This window comes from Drosophila tropicalis, unplaced genomic scaffold (genome assembly GCF_018151085.1).
Source record: "Drosophila tropicalis isolate 14030-0801.00 unplaced genomic scaffold, ASM1815108v1 contig_694, whole genome shotgun sequence".
NCBI classification, from domain to species: domain Eukaryota; kingdom Metazoa; phylum Arthropoda; class Insecta; order Diptera; family Drosophilidae; genus Drosophila; species Drosophila tropicalis.
Window position 1 is genome coordinate 1,081,840 of NW_027173176.1, and position 20,663 is coordinate 1,102,502.

The 20,663-nt window shown below is 38.9% G+C and overlaps 1 protein-coding gene across 3 annotated transcripts; it reads left to right on the plus strand.

Moving 5' to 3' along the window:
• Positions 1-1,310: 1,310 nt before the first annotated feature.
• Positions 1,311-20,271, plus strand: Exn (Ephexin). Of its 3 annotated transcripts, XM_068292399.1 has the most exons (9): positions 1,311-1,452; positions 4,993-8,272; positions 9,204-9,310; positions 16,904-17,154; positions 17,219-18,205; positions 18,266-18,464; positions 18,590-19,608; positions 19,677-19,881; positions 19,953-20,271. In XM_068292399.1, the coding sequence occupies exons 2-9, from the start codon at positions 5,121-5,123 to the stop codon at positions 20,114-20,116; spliced, it is 6,084 nt and encodes a 2,027-aa protein (XP_068148500.1). In that variant the 5' UTR covers positions 1,311-1,452; positions 4,993-5,120; the 3' UTR covers positions 20,117-20,271. The 3 variants fall into 3 exon arrangements, with proteins under 3 accessions (XP_068148500.1, XP_068148501.1, XP_068148502.1); XM_068292400.1 differs by lacking the exons at positions 1,311-1,452; positions 4,993-8,272; positions 9,204-9,310 and adding exons at positions 12,560-12,698; positions 16,404-16,798; XM_068292401.1 differs by lacking the exons at positions 1,311-1,452; positions 4,993-8,272; positions 9,204-9,310 and adding an exon at positions 16,384-16,798.
• Positions 20,272-20,663: the final 392 nt, after the last annotated feature.

Below are 20,663 nucleotides of genomic sequence, written 5' to 3' on the forward strand. Positions count from 1 at the left end.
GCTTTCCTTTCAATAACTTAAAGAAGTCAAAGTGGATTTTAATTTGGCTTGAATGTCGTTAATAAGTCAACGTTGTCCTAGTTCAATTTTCAGTGATCGTTGGGAGATTTGTGCATCTCTTTCAAGTTAATCAAAGTCACTAGAACAAGTAGGTCTTTGAGTTCCCACGGCACTAAAATAAGTTTTATGAGAAGTTAGTCTCGATGGGTTCTATGCGGAGAGGGTATAAAATCTTTGGGGTAGTCTCTGTCTTTTTTGGTTTCTACGTTCTTTCTTTGTCTTGACCTCTGTCAAGTGACCTCTTGGCGGATTCTTTGGCTTTACGGTTAACTAGTAAATGGAAGTAGACGGACAGAAAAAGAAAAAGAGGGAGAAAGAGATAGAGTGAGCCCGTTGTGCATATCATTTTATAGACATGTTCTACATGTTTTTCTTTCTGTATTTTGTTTTCTGTTATTTCATGCTGCAAGCTAATTATACGCCTCTGTGCCTTATGCGGTTAGCCTCCACTTGCGGTTCTTTTGCAACGGCTCTTGGAATGCAGTTAATGTGCAATTTACAAAATGTTTTTATATCTAACAAAATATATATACATTTGGGTCTGGAGGTGTGTGTGTGTGTATGACCAATGAAAATGCCTTATCTAAGGCATGTCAGTAGGAATATATTTAGGCTATAGTATAATTTTTATTCCGACTGACTCATGGGGACCCACCAAAAAGGTTTATCAACAATGATAAACAAACTATTACATATATACTTATGTATATAGTATATGTAGTAAATGGCAATATCAATTTAACAAATTGGCACACTGGTTTAGATTTTAAAAGGGAAATGCAAGTGAAAACTAACTAAAATTAAACAAATTGCAGAAAATTTCTCATTTCTCTCGTTTAGTCAATCATTTTGAAGGTTTTCGACTGTGACTACTGATCATTCATGGGCCCCCATTCCGGCCCTTATTTACCTACCCCTAAATTGCTTTGATGTTAGTGTTTATTCATTGTGTTTATTGAAATCCCTGGATGAACATTTCCGAACCACTGTGAAAACTAAATAGTTGACCGCCCGGCCGCCACTCTTTGTCTCCACCCCATCACGAACAGGTAGAACTTATCGACCCACTCGTGGGTCGTTTTTGTTTACGCTTAATTTGGCATATCAAGAATATGCCAACCCAAAACGAATTGGTTAAGGGTGTGTTTTAGCCTTGTGCTAAGGGTTGGCACTAACTAAACAAATTTCCTATTATTGCCATGGCTAGACCTGTCGTTTAGTTGGTCTAAAGCCGCAGGCGAGCAGGTTGCTGATGGTTGCCTGGGAAACCCACAAAAAACAAAACACAAACCAAACAAAACGGAAAAGGTGCGGAAAAAAACACTCACGCGGCAGTCAGTCGAAGGTCCTCAAACTAAAACCAAAAAAATGATGTAAACTCGCGCTCTAAAGGTGATAAAAAAATTAAAATGTACTTTTCCCCGGTTAAAATGTGACTTCCCGTAACATTCCTAAACTTGAAATCTCTTAAACCTCTAAGACAGTTCATTAGCTTTTGAAGTTAAGACAGAAGACAGAGGAAAAAGATGATAAAAAAAAAAAACAACACTCGAAAAAAATAAAAACACAGAAAGAAATGAAAGAAGCAAAAAAAAAGGAAAAGTTCAAATTAACTTTCACATTTCTAATGGGCTTTATTGTTGTTGTCGTTGTTATTATTGTTGTTGTTGGCCAAATGGCAATAAATTTTCTTTTGATTTTGTTAATTTCTTGAAATTAAAATATTTCTACAGTCAGATTATTTAATTTACCCTAGGCAAAGGTTGGGTATATCTACTTTGTCGTCAATTCAATGTGTCTTCACCTGGATGAATAGTTCCAAAAGTTCTGATTGGCCATTTAATGCAGATTTTTCTCTAAGTCCAAGTTAATGATACATTTAGACATTAAAGGGTATAGAAATTTCGTTCTGTTTACTCTTGCCCCACGATCCGATCCATTCATTTCCGCATTCTCCATGGGCCCCTCTCCATAACCTTTTAGTGGCTATTCAAAAGCAGATTATTTCTAGTATTTCTGCGTGTCTAATCGTTAATTCTCTTTCTTCGATCTGGCATTATCGAAAACCTCCGCAACCTTTTCACCTATTCCCCCCATTTCGTGTCACTTTCACTTTAAACTAAATCTGTCAATAAGTTCATACAACAATGTGGAAAAATCTCTTCGTCTTTCTCTTTCCCTCTCACTCTTACACTTGGGACAGATTATGTTTTTGTTGTTTTGTTGTCTCCGTTGCATCCGTTTTGAAAAGTCAGTCACTTGCATACATCAAGAAAAGATATATTTATATAGAAAATTTCGTATGGCAGGTGCAGCTGCTTGGGGTCTGGGGGCTGCTGCATATCTTTTTATATTTTTATAAGCCTCAGAGCTTAGCCTCTTTTCTTTCTTTTTTTTTTTCGTTTTCTTTATGCTGATTTCATTTTTCTTCTTCTTCTTTTCGTTTTGTTTTTTGTTTTTCTCACTTTTATTTATTTATTATTCATTTGTCTATATATTTCAATTGTTTACATTTTCCTTTTCGGTTTTTGGTTTCCAGTTTTATATTTTCGTATATTTAATATGCTAAGCATTTTTATGGGCCAGGCCAAAATGTTGTTGACCGCCGTCAATGAGCTGAAACTGAGGCTGAGACAGAGAGCTGCTGCTGCTGCTGCTGAGTGATTGTAGTCACTTCTGACCTTAAATATAGAAGGCATTGGAATTATCATATCCATACCGAATGACAACTGCTTCGAAACTCGATTGGACATTGCTCAAATTTATAGCTGCATCTTGGAAGAGTCTAATTAATTCTTGCCTGCTGGCTATGATAACCTCTATTTAGACCTGCGTCTAACAAACTATTATGTTTTTGTCTGGAAATTTGTATCTTCTTATCAAACAAATTCAAATGTTTCCCTGGAAAGACTGTAAATTATATTTCGCCTTGTTTCTTTGACCTTGAAATGTTAATTGGTCCTTGAGAACAGGACTGAATTTACTGTAAATGACGCCCGAGCGTATCTTTTTCTAAGGATATAGAAGTATATAGAAAATCGATAAATCTTCCTCAAAGAGGAAGCAAAATAAATTTGGAAAGCATTTCCTTGATAAGCTTCAATTTCACATCGAGTTTGTCGCTCAAAATTCAAATAAACATTTGATTTTTAGTATTACCAATTTTCCACTAGTTGTTGCTGTAGTCGTTTTTGTTGTAGTCGTTGGCCTATAAGATAGTTGCGTAATCAAACAATTTGGTCGCTTTTTATTTACATTGCTCGATGCGCGGTTTGTGCTATGGTTAAAAAAAAAACTTGTATAATAATAATTTTTACTTCTTTTTTTGCAATGCCAAAATACAATACAAAAAAAAAAAAAAAGAAAAAATGATAAAGACGTTGAGAGGAGGGGCGGGGGAGAGAGGAAGATAGGCGACAAAAAATTATTATTATTAACGTTTTGTTATTCTTAACGCGTTCGAAGACAAACCACACAAAGGTTTTTTTTTTTTGCCTAGAAGAAGCTGCCACTTGGCAAAAGCGGCTTAAAAAAAAACCACATACAAGTACGATATACATATGTATATATCTCTCTCTCTCTCTTCCTCTTTCTCTCTCTCTGCTTATATATATATATATATATTAATATATATCCATTTACCTGTGAGTGTCTGTCTTTATGTATGCGAAAGAAATTGTTTTTTATGTAATCGCTCATTATAATTGGTATTTGTGTGTGTGACAAAAAACGTGACAAAAGTGGCTAGGGGGAATGGGAGGTGAGGGGAGGGGAAGGAACAACGTGGGGTTGTGTTGCCGCAACCCATTCGAATCCAAACATCGATCGTAGGCGATAAGCTAGAGGCATCGCATAGTGGCAGAGGCAACCAAATAGACAATAGTCATAACATATCAAGCATACGCAATGTGGTTCATATGCTGAGCATGGCTTGACTTGGCATGAACACCGAGGCAACAAGTGGGTGGAGATGGCGGGGTGCCAGCAGCTGCAGCAGCAACCACCGCAACATTACAATTATTAAGTAAAATTAAGCTTTGATGAAATTGATATTAAAAGCTGAACGATTACGTATACGTAGCGTTGACACAAAAATTTGACGCAAGAAGAGTGCAATTGGCAAACAGAAGAAGTCCGTCATAAAAATCAGAGAATCATTATCATTGCCGATTATTCCAATAGAATTGCTTTCAGTAAATTATTGATTTTCAATTCAATTTGAAATGAAATCATCGCAAAATTTCCATAAAAAGATTTAGCATTGGTTCTTAATTCCGACTAACTAGAGAAAGTATGCCAAAACTGATAAATATATAAATAAATTTCCTGTTTGGCTCAGAAAGAGTATGTTCCTGGCATACATTTGTGTGTGTGTGTGTGTGTGTGTGATCTCTTAACCACACTTATTAACAAATAAGCATTAACAAAAAGAATGAATGACTCTTTGTCCACACCGACTGGCGCATTATCTCTACTCCCTTCAGTTTCCCTTATTTTTGCATTGTTCTTTCCTCTCGAGCAAATTCAATTATAAGATTAGGGACTTTCCCTTAAAATATATATATAATTTGTATAGATTTTTATGTGTCTTATCTAAAAGTAAATACAGTGAATTTCCCTAGAATTACTCGAGTTCTATGCTTATCAAAGCTAAGATTAAGTTTCGTTATATAAATTTTGAACTAAAATGAAAGAGAAAAAAGAAGAAATCGTGTTGAAGACGATATTGATGTGTTTTCACTCTGTGTTAAGAGAATTGTCGTGTTGGCCATGGTTATGGCCACGCCTTGAATAAACGTGTACCTGTACCTGATAATTGAGGCAACTTAATTTATGCATCACTAAAAAAACAAAAAAAAAACTTAAAATGTGCCTTCTCCTAGATTTTTTTTTTTATTAAAAGCTTTCTCTTCTCTTTTTTTGTTTTTGCAGGCCTGGAGGCAAATATTCAATTCTTGTAAATTGGCCAACAGCTGGCCATAAAACGGAACCCGATCAGAGTCAGCAGGAGGAGCATCTGCATCTGCATCAGCATCATCACTTTGATTGGCCTTCCATCAATGTTTGCTCCAGTTGCCATGGCCATGTCACCCTCGGCTCCGGCTGCGGCTTCAGCCAGTTGCAATGGCAATCTATCGCCGCGTAAAGACAAGACTATACTCAATTGGTTAAAGAAAAGTTCGAGTGCTAGCCACGATAGTGTGAATAACAATAATAGTCCGAATCCAAATTCAAATAACGATAACAATTGCAATTGTGAGACTCGTGCATTTCGTGATTTTCGTGGCGTGCAAACTTTGCGTTTACTTTGGAGCAAACGTATACACAGTGCCAGCGAGGATCATCATCATCATCATCAGCAGCAGCAGCATCAACTGCAGGACCAACAGGCAGGATCGTCCTCGCTGGGCACATTGAAAAAGTTAAATAAGTCGGTTAGCTGTTTGGTTAATGCCTTCAATAACGCTCGCGATTGGCCCTTGACACCGGAGAAGACGTTAGCCAAACGCTCGGCTAGCTTGCATAATTTGCAACAGCAGCAACAACAACAACAACAACAACATAAGCGATCGGTTGCAAGTATAGAACAATTACAACTGCTACAACAACGGGAAAAGGATAATTTCTATAAATACAAAAACGCCGAACAGGCCAAAATGCATAGCAAATTGAAACGTGCCAACTGCTCACTAGATGAAACAATGATTGCAGTAGCCAAAGAGAAATGGCCCAAAAAGGGAGAGTGCAAAATGGAAGAGGAGAGCACCAACAGCAACACCAACACCATCAGCAAATGCTTATCAGCAACGAAATCAGATAACAAGAATGAGAATTGTACACAAATTTCGCCCGACATGGCTGCAGCTCTCAGTCTGAGCGCGACAAGCGCCCAAAGCGGCGGCAGTAGTGAATCGCTGCGTACCAATTCAACGTCCACTTCGTCTGCCAATCATTCGACTCTGACGTCATCCGGTGGCGGGGGCAGAGCGATTACACGACGTAAATACAGTTTTAAGACGCATGCAGGTAAATCTTATCATCAACATCATACACCACGACGAATGAGCAGCAATCTAAGCAGCATCAGCAACAGCAGCAGCATTGCCAGTGCGAGCCAAGGGCTGTCAGGAGCCGGACAAGGACTGGCAATGGGACACGAAACACTCAGTAGAAGTGGCAACAGCATGGTGGCCAAATTGACCCAACAATTCAATGAGATCATCCAAAAAGATGCACGTGTCCTCGAGCAGGTGAAACGTAACAATGGCGTATGGCTGGCCAGAGGTAGCCATGTCTACAAGATAGTCGAAAAGACGACGACCGCCCCCACAACTGAACAGAATGGAACAGTGCAGAGGAATATCAAGAAGTTTGAGAAACTTGAGAAGCCCGCGGTGCCTTTAAAATCTCAACAATTGTTGCGAAGGCATCAGGAGCTCTTGGCCAGGTCGGGACAGAATAAAGCCAAGAGAAGTTCCAAATTGCAAGCGTTGGAGGTGCTCAATGAAGAGCCAAAGATTCAAATAGAAACCAATAATGAACATCCAAACGTGGATAAAGAAATTGTGGTCACAAAACCAACAAATGCAACTGAGTCACAAAATCTGAATCAGTTGGATAATAAAATTAGCCAAGATAAAAATAGTGATGATGAATTCGCTGTGGTGGAGCTGCAGCAGCAGCAGCAGCAAGACGAGGCGGAAAATGTGGAAGAGGTGGAAAGGCAAAGGCAACGTAAACACAAATATGCTACAATCTATGAAAAATTGCGTTTCACTTTCCAAAAGGGCAGAAAATCACCAACTAAAGCGACATCGCCTTTGCATTTGAAGGTCACCGAGGAAAAGGTGCAGCAGTCATCGAATCATCTCACATTACCGGATGATAGTGCTTCGCAGTCTAGAATTTCGCCATGCGTTGAGGCAGACTCCAAGATTCTGGATGCCTTGGAGGTTTTGGATCAGAAATTAAAAGTATTAAGCCTGCCGAGCAATGATAATAACGGAACAACGGAAACGCAAACGAAACCGGAACTTCTATTGGCTGCCAATGATGATTTCGAGCAACGGATATTGCCCAATAATTCGTTTATCTATCAAGCAGCCAATAAACAAATATCGAACAATCAAATTCTAATCAATCAAGCGGTAAATGTGACCTTGGTCAATGCCATTGAAGGCGAACAGATGATTATGGAGCAGAAACAGTTGGCCAAGTTGGCAGCCAAGGCCAAGAAGGAGGAGGAGGAGGAGGACGTAGTAAGACAACCATCAGAAGGCATACAAACCACGACTCAATTGGAGACAGAATCCATTTACGAGCCAATCACATTGGCTCAGCTAGAATCACAAAAGACTGACCTAACACAACAGGCTTCGAGCCTATTTAAAATATCCTCTTCTCAGAAGGCAGAACTCAACGAGGATATCTATCAGACTGTAGAGGAAGCAGCAGCCTCAACTGCCCAACCAACAATGACGACAACTACATCTCTGGAGGGTTATGAATCCATAGCGGGCTCCAGAGAGTCACGGACTTCGGGTTCGGCCTTCGATGGCTATGAGTCATTTGCCGAAGCCTCGCAGGTCTCTCAGACCTCGATGGGGGGAACGCAAGGAGGTCGCAATACACGCGACGAGTTGCCCGAATTGCCCAAACCCAAGAGAAATTTGCCCAAATCTCCTCAAATCCTAAGACCGGCTCCGGCCAAACCCGATCCAGATCCCGAGGATGAGAACATCTATGATACGATCAAGGGCTGCTACGAGTCCATGTCGATGATGCAGACCAAAGTTCTGACCCGTAGAAATAGTGGCCTAACCAATGATAGTATATCAATTAACTCAAATTGCTATGAGAGCATTCCCAATTGTCGTCGAAGCAAATTGAATCCCAGCAGCAGCAGCACCAGCACTACCACCAATACCATTCAGCTGTCTAGCAGTGGTTCCACCTTAACCATCTCATCCGATCACAAGACCAACAGTCTCTACGAATCATCATTGGTCAATGGTGTCGGTTGTCGCACATCATTGGGCAGTGGCGGCAGCTCCAGTTCCAATTCCAGCGGCAAACCCAGCGAGAAGCGTTCATCGATAGCCGGATCAAGTGATAATAGCGATGCTTGGGTTGATATCTCCGATGGCGATGGCGAGGGCGAGGGGCAAGCGGAGGCAGCGGAAATGATTGCAACTGAATCCCAGTTTATTGTGTAAGTTGACTCGAATGAGGTAAAACGATTATTGCATTTGTTTGTATCAGTAATCCCTTCTAACCTCCCCTCCATTCCACAAATTATGTCGTTTCCCATGATCTTTGTGTATATAAAATTCTGCGTAGATTGCAGATAACTTTGTTTGGGTGATATGTGTGTGACTGTGAGTGTGTCCTTATCTTATCGCCTTTTCACAAACTGCGGACCTCCAGCCGACGCCTCCATAGTATCATATTAGATACGATTCAAGTATCGCCAACTGAATAATAGTGCAAGCAAAATATCAAACGAGGCTCACCACAAAAGTTTACATATTTTCCTTTGCCCTAGTTCTTTGAATTAACCCATTTTCCAAATGTTTTCCCATATACATAGAAGTACTCCAATTATAATTTAATGAATGAAAGTTTATGAAGAAAATTGAATAACGCCGAGTTGCCTCCAATCGATTGTTACAATCATTATTACAAGAGTCATTAAAAAATAGCACAATCAGCTTCTTTTTGAGTCTGAGAAACAATTAACTTTTTCCCATGTCATGCCGCACATTTTTTTTTGTCTATTGCAACATTCAAAGAACTTATCAACAACGAGAGAGATCAAAATGCACTTCCCTCCGACAACCATCCACTCACCCCGTTTCAGTCAATTAATTAGACCGCTGACCTATAATTTTTTACTATCACTTATCAGTCGATAAGATTCAGACCCTCCGTCTGCCTTATTCTCATTTCTCTACCATCAGACAGTTGGAAGTGAACTTCGAGTGTATACAGACAGATTTTTGATCGATAGAGGCATTGATCGTTTCGTCTATATTTTTGTTTTGCTGTTTGGCTCATCATCATCATCATTGCCATGAAGTACTCACAGACAAAAACAAATTATATATATATATTTTTTGTTTATTATATGTTTGGTTTTTCAGTGTGCGGGAACAACGCTTTAAGCCGCATCGGAATCGTAGCCCGGATTGGTCCAAACGCATAAGAGACAAGAGACTGCAACAGAAGAAGGCCATTAGCTGCATTGAAGGTGAGTGTCATCAAATAAGTATTCCATTTGGGGGCCAACTCTTAATTAGTTACACCCGTCAAAGTACTGACTAACCCTTTTTAACTGATGAAACACAAAAAAGTCACATCAGTCTTGATACTTATATACACCCATGATGAATATAATAGGTACACCCCTTAAAATTAATTTTTTTGACTTTAAATTAGCACAACTTTTTTTCTTTTACCTTAATCACCAAAATTTAAATGCACATTTGTTTATTGAACATTTGTGTATTGTTTACCATAATTTGGAAAAGAAAAATTATTTTATTCAAAAGTTACAACAAAAAATATGAAATTTCAGAATTTCGTGCTTGATGAAAATAATAGGTACACTTTAATTGACTAAGTTTTTTTTTTTTTTTGGTTTTGAAATCACTGAAAATCTATTTTTGTTTCATTATCTGATTAATATGGAATGTATCCACCTTAATTTTACCGTTACTTTTCTCATCCGACTGGGAATACTCTTAATCAAAGCTTGGCAGGACTCTATCGAAGTCTTCTTCGACGCACTCCCACAATTGTCGGTTGTTGCCACTTTTTTCTGTTCGAGACTGATCCTATAGCTCACCCCACAAGTTATCGATGAGATTCAGATCCGGAGACTAAGTGGGCTAGGTAAGAGCGACCACTATATTGACCTCTAACCAAGTTTTTAAAATTTTTGAGGTGTGTTTTACGTCGTTATCCTGTTGATAAACCCACCACAGGGACTTTTTTTCCTCTAAATATGCTAGCATAATATTTTCCAGGACATCCCTATAGTCAGCTGCTCCCATCATGTCAGATACTAGGAATATTGGATAGTGTTCTGACCAAGACAAACAACCCCACACTATAATATTTTTAACACCATGCACCACTGTAGCGGTGATCAAAGTTTTTGGTTATAGGGCGCCTTAAATGTTAGGAACAGTCATTTCCGAAAAGATAAATTTTAGTTTCGTTGCTAAGAAGGATATTAGGCCGGTTTTTTTGAACTTCAGATGCTGCCCATGTGAAGTAGTCGTTAAGAAATCTTTGCTATATGATCAAATCTTTGGTTCGCATCAAAGGAACCCTTCTTGCGATACGAACTGATAGATTAGCCATTTGTAGTCATATCCTAATTGGAAAAACATTAATATCATTGTCCATTTTGGATCCAATGGCTCTCAAGGACTCGAAAGTGTCCGAATTTCTTAGGTTAGGAGTGGTTTTCTCTTGACCCAGTTAGTCTCCGGATCTGAATCTCATCGATAACTTGTGGGGTGAGCTATAGGATCAGTCTCGAACAGAAAAAAGTGGCAACAACCGACAATTGTGGGAGTGCGTCGAAGAAGACTTCGATAGAGTCCTGCCAAGCTTTGATTAAGAGTATCCCCAATCGGATGGGAAAAGTAACGGTAAAATTAAGGTGGATACATTCCATATTAATCAGATAATGAAACAAAAATAGATTTTCAGTGATTTGAAAACAAAAAAAATTAAATATGACTTAGTCAATTAAAGTGTACCTATTATTTTCATCAAGCACGAAATTCTGAAATTTCATATTTTTGTTGTAACTTTTGAATAAAATAACTTTTCATTTCCAAATTAAGGTAAACAATACACAAATGTTCAATAAACAAATGTGCATTTAAATTTTGGTGATTAAGGTAATAGAAAAAAGTTGTGCTAATTTAAATTAAATTTTAAAGGGTGTACCTATTATATTCATCATGGGTGTATACTTAGTTCAACCATGAAGTGTTAGCCACTTGAATAGAAACACCTTTTTGGAAATTTGTTTTATATTTGTCTGACAACTGAGTCCTTAATACAACTTTTATACCTTAACTATTGGAGCCTTTAAAAAGGGGAATTTGAAATATGAAAGAAAAGTGTTTTATAAAAGTTGTGTTCGATTTTTTCTTTAAAGTCCCACCAAATCAAATCAAATTTGACATTTTAATATTTTGTTACGACTTTTCTTGATTCTCTAGAGTCTAGACAAAAAATATGTTAACTAATCGCTAATCGCTCTACCTAGAGGCATCTTTTTAGAATTTCTCACACAAAAATTCTTGCTAGATGAAGATAATGTATTTACGTAGAACACTTTCAATATTTATTCAGCTTTTTTCTTTGTTTCTTTGTTTCACACGACACAGACAGAACTAGTAACGAAAAAATAAAAACACACAAACACTTTACTTCCTATGTGAGCCATTTAGACCGTTAAGAGTCTTGATTTGAAAAGTAGATTCAAAGCTCTCGGGTAAAGCTTTTAAGCGCAGCTTGGGTTCCACTTGCATAACAGAGTTAAATGTGTGTGTAAATGTTTAATTGTAGTGAATGGTGGAGAGTGGAACCCCCCAACCCCGTCAGGGCCATTTCCAAATAAACTTTTTGAGTATCTCTTGGTTTTTTGATAAATGGCCCTAAATGATGAGGCCTCAAGCTGTCAAAAGTAAATCGAAATGTGAAAACAAAATGCAGTTAACAAGGCCCCCCTGGCTTAAGGGCTAATTAGTGGTTAGCAGGGGACGAGAGGTGCCCCCTCCAATGAGAGTGAGAGTACAGCTTAATGGAGGTAAGCTTTAGGCGCACACAACCGTTTCCAACAGGTTCCACAAATGACAATAACAAGTTGTGAGTGAATGAGCGAACTAACGACCTACAACGAGTGAGTCGATCACAGCCGCAACAGAGCAGAGAGAGCACACATTAACAATGCCCATAAACTGGACGCGCAATTTCAAGTACCCTATAACTAAAGAGAACTAAAAGGATACCCTTTATAATAGTTGCCAAAATTTCCATATATAGATGAACTTTATAGGTAAACTTGACAGTGTTTATATTATATTTAAGACTCTTATTTAGAGTCTATTTTGGTTTAGATCAAAATTAGTAAAGTCTTTCAAATGCTAAACTTGTTAGAAGATGATCTGAAGATTTAGTGGGATTTTCTAAATTAGCTCTCGTATATATCTTAATTCAATCGTCACTCGCTACATGTTAGTCTGTTTTTCGTTACTCGTTAATTGCAAGAGATCTGAAGTTGTCCCATGAATGTGCAAATAAAGGAATTGTCACTCGTTACTCGTTAGTCTGTAACTCGTTGCTCGTTACTAGGTATCTGAAAGTCGAGCCATTCCCTCGGTCATGACATCGGCAGCAGCAGCAGCAGACAGAGCAGCAGCTAGTTGGGTGGATGTGGATTGGTCTCTTTACAACAGCGTCAGTTGAACGCGTTCGTTTTTAATGTGCGGTTGTTTCTCGAATGGCAGACGCGCGTCCGTCTTTGTCTTTGTCTTTGTCATCGTCTCGAAAGTAGAAGCAGAACAACTAATAATAAATTGTTAAAAACAAAACATAAAAAATATGTTTTTTAAGTATGTGAACTACAAAAAAACGAAAGAGAAGAGCGCTTCGAACTTCATCTGCATACAAAATTAAAAGACATTTGGAGAGTGATGTAGAGAGGGAGAGGGAGAGGGGAAGAGCGCAAAGTGCAATGCATTTGGCTTTACATGTTTTATGGTTTTCAACGTCATGAACCGCCTCCTCCTCCTTCTCTTTGCCCTTTCCACACGCCGACTCTGTTGCTCCGCTGCTGCTGAGGATGATGATGATGACGAAATTGTTTAGCGAAAACCAGTCTAGAAATATAAAACCAAGCAACAACAACAAGACTCTTTTAATACACAACCTTGAAGAGGTTTTTGTTATTTTTTTGTTGTTTCTTTTTTTCTTCTCTCTCGTTGTTGCTGAAGGAATCCCAATTTCAATTCCAAACTAGGCAAAATGACTATGGCAAAAACCAAAAACCCAAAATAACAACCAACAAATTGCAAAAATCTTTCATCATTTTGCCTGCGCTTCCATGTTGAATTAATCCTATGAATAGAGTTGCGAAAAAATAACACTGCATACTAAACAAAAAGTTCACTGAACGTCTAAAATACAAAAAAAAAAAAACAAAAAATATTGTTGTAATTGTTGATTTTCCATTTTTCTTTCAATTTTTTTCGAGTGTGTCTATGTGTGTGTGTGTGTGTGTGTGTTTTTTTTGTTGTTGTTGTTATTGTGTTGTACTTGTTTAGTAGTTTAAGGTGAAAACCTGCAAACCGGCTAAAGTTAATGGAAATTCTCTTTTTGCCCAACTAAAAATTCAACTTTTACCCAAGGCACGTTCAGAGCACGCAATACTCTACGCTCTAAAGCGAAAGTGTCATGAAAATTCCACTAAAAAATCTGCCCCCTCCTCCCCATCTCGCCCCCACTGCCAGCAAACCCGTGACTTTGTCTTTGTCTTAAATTGACTCACAGACTGTGCGGAAAAGTCACAATGAAAATTTATGTGTACACACAAACATACATATAAAGTAGGAAGATCACTAACCAACTACTTGGATCAGTTATCAGTCGCAGACTTGACTTTGAGGGTGAACAAAAATGTATAGAGACAATGACATCGTTTGGCATTTTCGTATAATAAACTTAACCTTAATGCCTCAATCCGTTTTTGAACCGTTTCGGTTGAATCAATTAATCAATCAATCACACAAAACGAACTGTTGCTGCATTGCTGGCGTTAATTGCTAGCCATTTATAATCTAGAAGAAGAAGAAGAAGCCAACGTTGAAGAAAACAACACAAAACTCTAGACACTCAAAGTTATCTGAGTTGAACATTTAACCTTGCACTTCTTTCATCACTCTCTGTCTGCTCGATGTTCAATGCATTTCTGACCACAAAGAGTCATGGATCATGGCTGAGATCTGAGATCTGATCAGCCCGGAGTAAATCTTTCAGTTGCAGTAATTAAGAGTAAATCTCTGGCACTTAATATTGAAACAAATTCCATCTATATACTTAGTTTGCTCTGCTTAGTTCTTATGAATAGTCATAACTTATTCAATATCCACTACTAGCATCTATTTAATTGATCTTTTAGAGTCTTTTGATTAGATATTTTCCAATTGTAAATGCAGATTTTAGTTATTTACCCTTCTTGAGAGATCCTGACTACGCCTATGTTGAATATGTTTCCACTGCGTCACTTTACTTGAAAATATCTTGTCTTTGTTCATATTACCAATGCGTGTGGCGGTTCAGACTTGGCTCGATTCACACACAAAAAGCAACAATTTCCGCATTGAGTCGATGGTTGAAGATATTCGCAGAAATTACACACAATTTTCATATATTTGCAAATTGATATACGCAGAATGTAGCTATATATATATATATATGTGTATATTGCTCATATATGAAAGAGTTGGACATAACATTTTGAAACAGAAAACCGGTAAAAGAGTGTGTCTGTGTGTGTTTTTGTTATATTGGGCGTAACTGCTTTAGTTTTTAGCCGTATGTGTAACTACGTCAGCTTCCAGTTCCAGTTTCACCTTGATAAAGTACCTGTAGAATGAAAAAAAACAGAACAGAACTGAACTGAAACTGAAGCTTATAACTTGGGCCAACCCACGCTTAACAGGTGACGCCCTGCCCCTGGACCTGCCCCTTCCCCTCTGGTCAGTCGCCGCCAAAAAAGTATATTGTTTCATTATAATATAACATAGACATAGATTTGTGTATGCAAACTATATACATACATACATATATTCATGTTTAGCTCAAAGTCTATGTATGTATGTAGTTGCTTGGTTATTTAGTGTGTTTTATTATCTCTGCGAACCGGTTGGTATTCACATTCGCTGCGCTTGCCTGACTCCCCAAATACACATAAACAAAAATACCTGTCTCTACGTATGAGTAATATATACATACATATATCTTTGTATCTCTAGCTACATTTTGTAATTTAGATTTAGTTTTATCTAGTCAACAGAAATCGCCACTTAACATTATCAATAACAATTGACAAAAACAGTTTTGCATTCTTTAAAAAATTTAAATGCTTATAACATTTAGCCACGAAATACTTGACCTAAGAAAACGTTCCCGGCTCTAATAACAGATGTGGGTTTTCTGTGTCTGTGTGTGTGCGAAAGAGAAAACATCTGTTGCTAAAAACTCAATACAACTCTCGACTAATTGATTATTAGTAATTGACCTTTATCGGGAGTAATTTCAAACGTTTCAACCTTCAGTATATCTAACTATGCCATAAACTTGTATTTTCTATTAAACAGTAAAGCTATGGGGCTATATTTTCTGTCTTAAACGAAGTGACTATATGTTTTCTATATTAGATTTGTAACTACTTTTGATTCCCTTATATATGTAGTTGGCCAATTTGTTTATGTTTTTCTAGTTTATTTTATTTTAGAAATTGTTCATTGTTGGAATAATTTTCTTTCTGTTTTACCTGTTTAGCCTGATTGTTTTTGTTGTTGTTTTTAATGTTATTATTTGGTTGTTGTTGTCTTGCATTCAACCATGAATGATTTCATTATAATTACCGCTATTTTGCATGCCATGATTTTATTTATTTTTATTTTGCGTTGCCTTTGATTATAACACTCATACGCCATGTATGGCGGACGGCTTAACTTTTTTGGTTTATTTTCTCGCTTTCTATACTCTTTGGCAGGGGAGAGGGTACATTGCTTTTGTCAACTAACTTTGTGTAGTAAATCTATGACAACTTTTCAAAATTCAAAAAACTAATTTAGTTTTTTTGCCAAAGTTGAGAAAATTTGTTAATAATTTGATGAAAATAACACACATTGCTATAAAAATTGTAAAGAAAAAGGGCAAACAAAAGCTTACTGACTCGACATGACTGTAAATTGCCTGGCTTTAATTGTTGTGACACTTGAAAACTTTGCGTTTAATTAGCATAACCATTGGGTGGACGAACGAGGCAGAGAGTGAAAACAGAAGCGGGGTGTAGGGCGGTGGAACTGGGGAATGCAACAACTTGTTGAGGATTTCTTCACTTAATTGTCTTCAATTAAGACGTCAGACATTGCATTTCCATACGACGGGCAAAGAAGTGAAAGAAAAAGTCAAAAGTTCATCATTGTCAGCAGCAACAACTTGCCACAAATGTCTTTTAAATTGAATGCAGTTCATTCTTACACACACACACGCACGCTCACTATATATATATTTAAATGAACATATAGGAAATGCGTGAAATAGGCATAAATATTGCGATTGCCCATTATAATGTCCATACACAATCGTACGACTAGCCAACGGCTAAGCTGTTCGAGCAGTTTAAGTAATCATTCAACCGAATTGGTGACATTGCCACGTAAACGACGCCCACGAGCCGTGGGCGAGGTATCCATTACCTGCCCCACCAGTTGTGTATATCTGAATAAGCCTCTACCCGAGGAGCCCATAGAGAAACCAAATCGACCCGAGCCCATCTATCAGAATGAGGCGGCGGCCATCAGTCAACGTTGTAGCTATGAGCAGCAGCGTCCAAATCAGCGCCCGAAACTTGCCAACGTGTTGAGAGTGAGCCATGTGGAGACCACTGGAAACGAGTTAATGGTAGTCAGTACTTTTATAGGTAAACAACACAAATTTGAGAGTTGCTCGTTGGGGAAAGAAAATGAAAGAACCAACAAAGAAATGTAAAAAATATGATCTAATCTATCTTATTTTTAACACTCAGATGACTCGGATCATTATTATGAGACGTTGTCGCCCTTGGGTCACAAACGGCATTCACAATCGACGCAACTAATCTCTGGTTCGGATCAAAATGTTGGTCTGCGTTCCTCCCAACGACGCATTAAGCATAATCACCAGCACTCGGTATCGGCTCATGCTCTGGGCGAGCATTTGCCCATTAATTCCGATGATTATGACTCCTTTGAAACGGATAGCGATGAGCCGGGTGAACAGGAGCAACGATTGAGAAATGTGAGTAATTGAGACCAATTGGAAAGAGAACTTCTGTTAATTTCGAACTGTCTAATCTTTGTAGCAAAATGACAGCGGTGTGGATATCAGTAATCATCGTCTACCCAAGCCACCGGCCGCCCAGCAGAATCAAGTCTATGAGTTTGTGCGTAAATTCAAGGATTTCATTTCAAATAAAAAGTCACCGAAAAGTAGTCAACAAAAGCTCTACGAGAATACCTCACCATCGACACAATTCTATGTGGAGAGTAATTGCAAACCGAAGACGAAATCCGAGCCGGAGGAGATCTATGATAATACAGAGCAAATGCATCTCAATCCCAGTCAACCAGCAACTTTATTGCGTGAGAAGCAAAAGAATGGCAAAAGTTTGCGTTCCCGTTTACGCAAAAGTCTTGTTGGCTCTACCTTTGATACCAAACAGCTGTCCGCTTTGACTGCCACTCGCAGTACGTTCTATATCGAAGATCCGGAACGAGGAGAGCCTGCCGGTTCGGGTAACCTGGATTCGGGCTTCTCTGAGAAGAACTCGTCCGGTGATTTGCCCAGCGTGCCGAGCATGGAAGCCCAAAAGTTCTCCACTGTAGCTAGAAAGGCCAAAAAGGAGGCGAAAGCCTCTAGACGACGCACCACCATAGGACTGAGACCACATGATCCACCACCGCCGCCGCCTCCATTGATGCCAGCAACAGCTCCAATAATGCCTTCACTCCAGAAAAGTCCTCTCGACTCTCGCGCAATGGGTCATGCCACCTCGTGGTATGCCGAGTGTGGAGTCTTTAAGCAACCGCCCAATGGAGCCACTCATGGCGAGGAGTTAGCCTCACCAACCACACCAAATGGGACGAATGGCGTTGTCGGTGGTGGTGGTGCCAGTTCTTGGTATGCCGAGTCGGGTCTTTATCAAACCAGTGGCATTTCAGTGGCCAGCTCCAGCGGCAGTTCCGGTGTATCCACTGGCAATGAAGCCGGACTCGGTGATGACTTGCAGCCACACAGTTTGTTCTCCAATGAGCCTCTCTATCAGATGTACAGTGCAGCCAAATTGGAGGTGAGTTTATAATTTACAAACTATTTACCAAAAATTCCAACTAAATCGCTTTACATACAGTCCATTACACGGGATCTTGAGGCGCATGAGAGCTCAACGGATGGCTATGAGGAAATTGGCCAAAATGCACGACGAAAATCGGAACAGGCTCAGTTGACTAAGCCCAGGCCATCGGCCTTGCAGTTGGTCGAACCGAAAAACGGCCCATCAAGGACACTTTGGAGTGAAATACCCGAAGTGATACATTCCTGCATATTGCGTAAGTGTAAACCGTATGCAAATCTAAAATATGTACATACCCTCAAACTCCCTGAATAAGACTGATCTACCCATCTCTTTCTGTTTGGAGTGATGTTGTAATTAGAATTTGATTTTCCATTTCAGCCACATTAACTCCACGCGAACGAGGCCTGCAAGAAGCCAAATTCGAGATTATTACATCGGAGGCAAGCTACCTGAAATCATTGAATCTCCTGCGTCGTCATTTTATGAACAACAGTGCCTTTATGGATAGTTCCATTTTGAATCCACGCGATCGTAAGGCCCTCTTCTCCTACATTGTGCCTGTGCACGAATGCTCGGAACGACTTCTCACCGAATTGGAATGCTGCTGGCAGAATAACATTATGCTCTTGGGTCTAAGTCGTTGCATTTATGAGATAGCCGAAAAACATTTCCATGTCTACGTTGCCTTTTGTGAGCATCAGGGGCGAATGGATCGAACACTGAGACGGCTGAAAGAGACGAAGAGTGGTTCATTCCAAATGCACCTGGAGAAGCTGGAGGCAAATCCCAATTGTTGTGGTCTCAATTTGCATTCTTTTCTCATGCTACCCATGCAGAGGATAACACGATTGCCGTTGCTAATCGATGCTGTGTTTAGCAAGGAATCGCCCCTTAATCAGGAGGAATACGAAAGCTGGAAACTTACCTTGGCGTTGGTACAAAAAATTGTGGCTCAATGCAATGAGGCAGCCAATCGCTGGGAGCAGGCCTACGAATTGGAAAGGATATCCAAGCAATTGGAGTTTCCCACACACATTCGAGCCCTGGCCATTGCGCCGTGTGGTGTGCCCAAACAAGGGGCCAAGCCCCGTTTTCTGGTCAAACGTGGAGAGCTTACCCATTTAATGTGGCGTGGCGATGATGCCAAATTGACGTTTGGCAAACGTTTCACCAAATCCAATATCTATGCGTTTCTTTTCTCCGATCTCTTGGTGTTGACCAAGCGCAAGGGCGAAACTAGTTTTACTGTCTATGATTATTGCCCCAGGAGCATGATGACATTAACCTCGAGTGACTCACTGCCGCAGCTGCCAACCAAAGACTTAAAAGATCAGGCGGGAAAGAATCTAATGCTTATGACTCTCTTGGAGAACCATGAAAGAAAAACCGTTGAACTAGTAAGTTCGTCGATCATTTTCGACTACATGTAAAGGATTATGTTATGATAACTTGTAATTGTTTTTAGGTACTCTCCTGCCCATCGGTATCCGATCAGCAACGTTGGCTTCAGGTCATGCGACCGCCTGAGGCGGAGACACCAGACGAAAAGCTTTACGAATCCTGGGATTGCCCTCAAGTCATAGCCAAGTATAGTTATGAGACAGATGAGCCAGATGTACTTCATTTAGAAACGGGAGATGTGGTCAATGTGATACGAAAACTAAAAGATGGTCAGTATAGCATAATGTACTTATAACAATGTAAATATCTTCTAAATTTTGTGTGATTCTCTGATTTTCAGGTTGGTATCAAGGTGAACGCATACGTGATGGCGCCGTCGGCTGGTTCCCCGGCAACTACACGGAGGAATTGAACTCGGCTCACGTTCGATCACGCAATCTGAAGCAAAGACATCGTTTGCTAACTTTCACCGCCACCTATCTTGAGTCCCAAAGGGGAAAATAGAAAAATATTGAGAAACTCCTTGTCACTGATCCTCGTTTGGATCATCATTCGTCTTCATGTCAACGCCATTTATTAAAACTTAAAGTGAATTATTCTTATTTAAGTGAGATATAGAAACAAGAAAACCATTAGGAAATGTGATAATTATACAAAAATATATATATACATATTATAATTATGTATATGCTGCCCCCTATTATTATTTATGTGAAATTTAGTGAATAGCTACTTCAATCCATTGTGCATATATATTAATTTACATACATACATATATATAAAAATATATATATCTATACTTATCTATCCTTACTATAAGCTAAACGAAATTAAAAATTGCAAAACGAATCAATATATCCAACAAATTGTACTTATGAATAAAAAATTACAACAACTTTATTACGAGTGTCAGATTAACCCGAGATGCATCAAAAAATAACTTTAAATTTAGTCTTGCTTACGAATGTCAATAGTTGTGTATGGAAAAGGACTTCAAAATGGCCAAAAAACATTCAAAACGTCCTTAAAATTATCGACTGCCATCTAAATC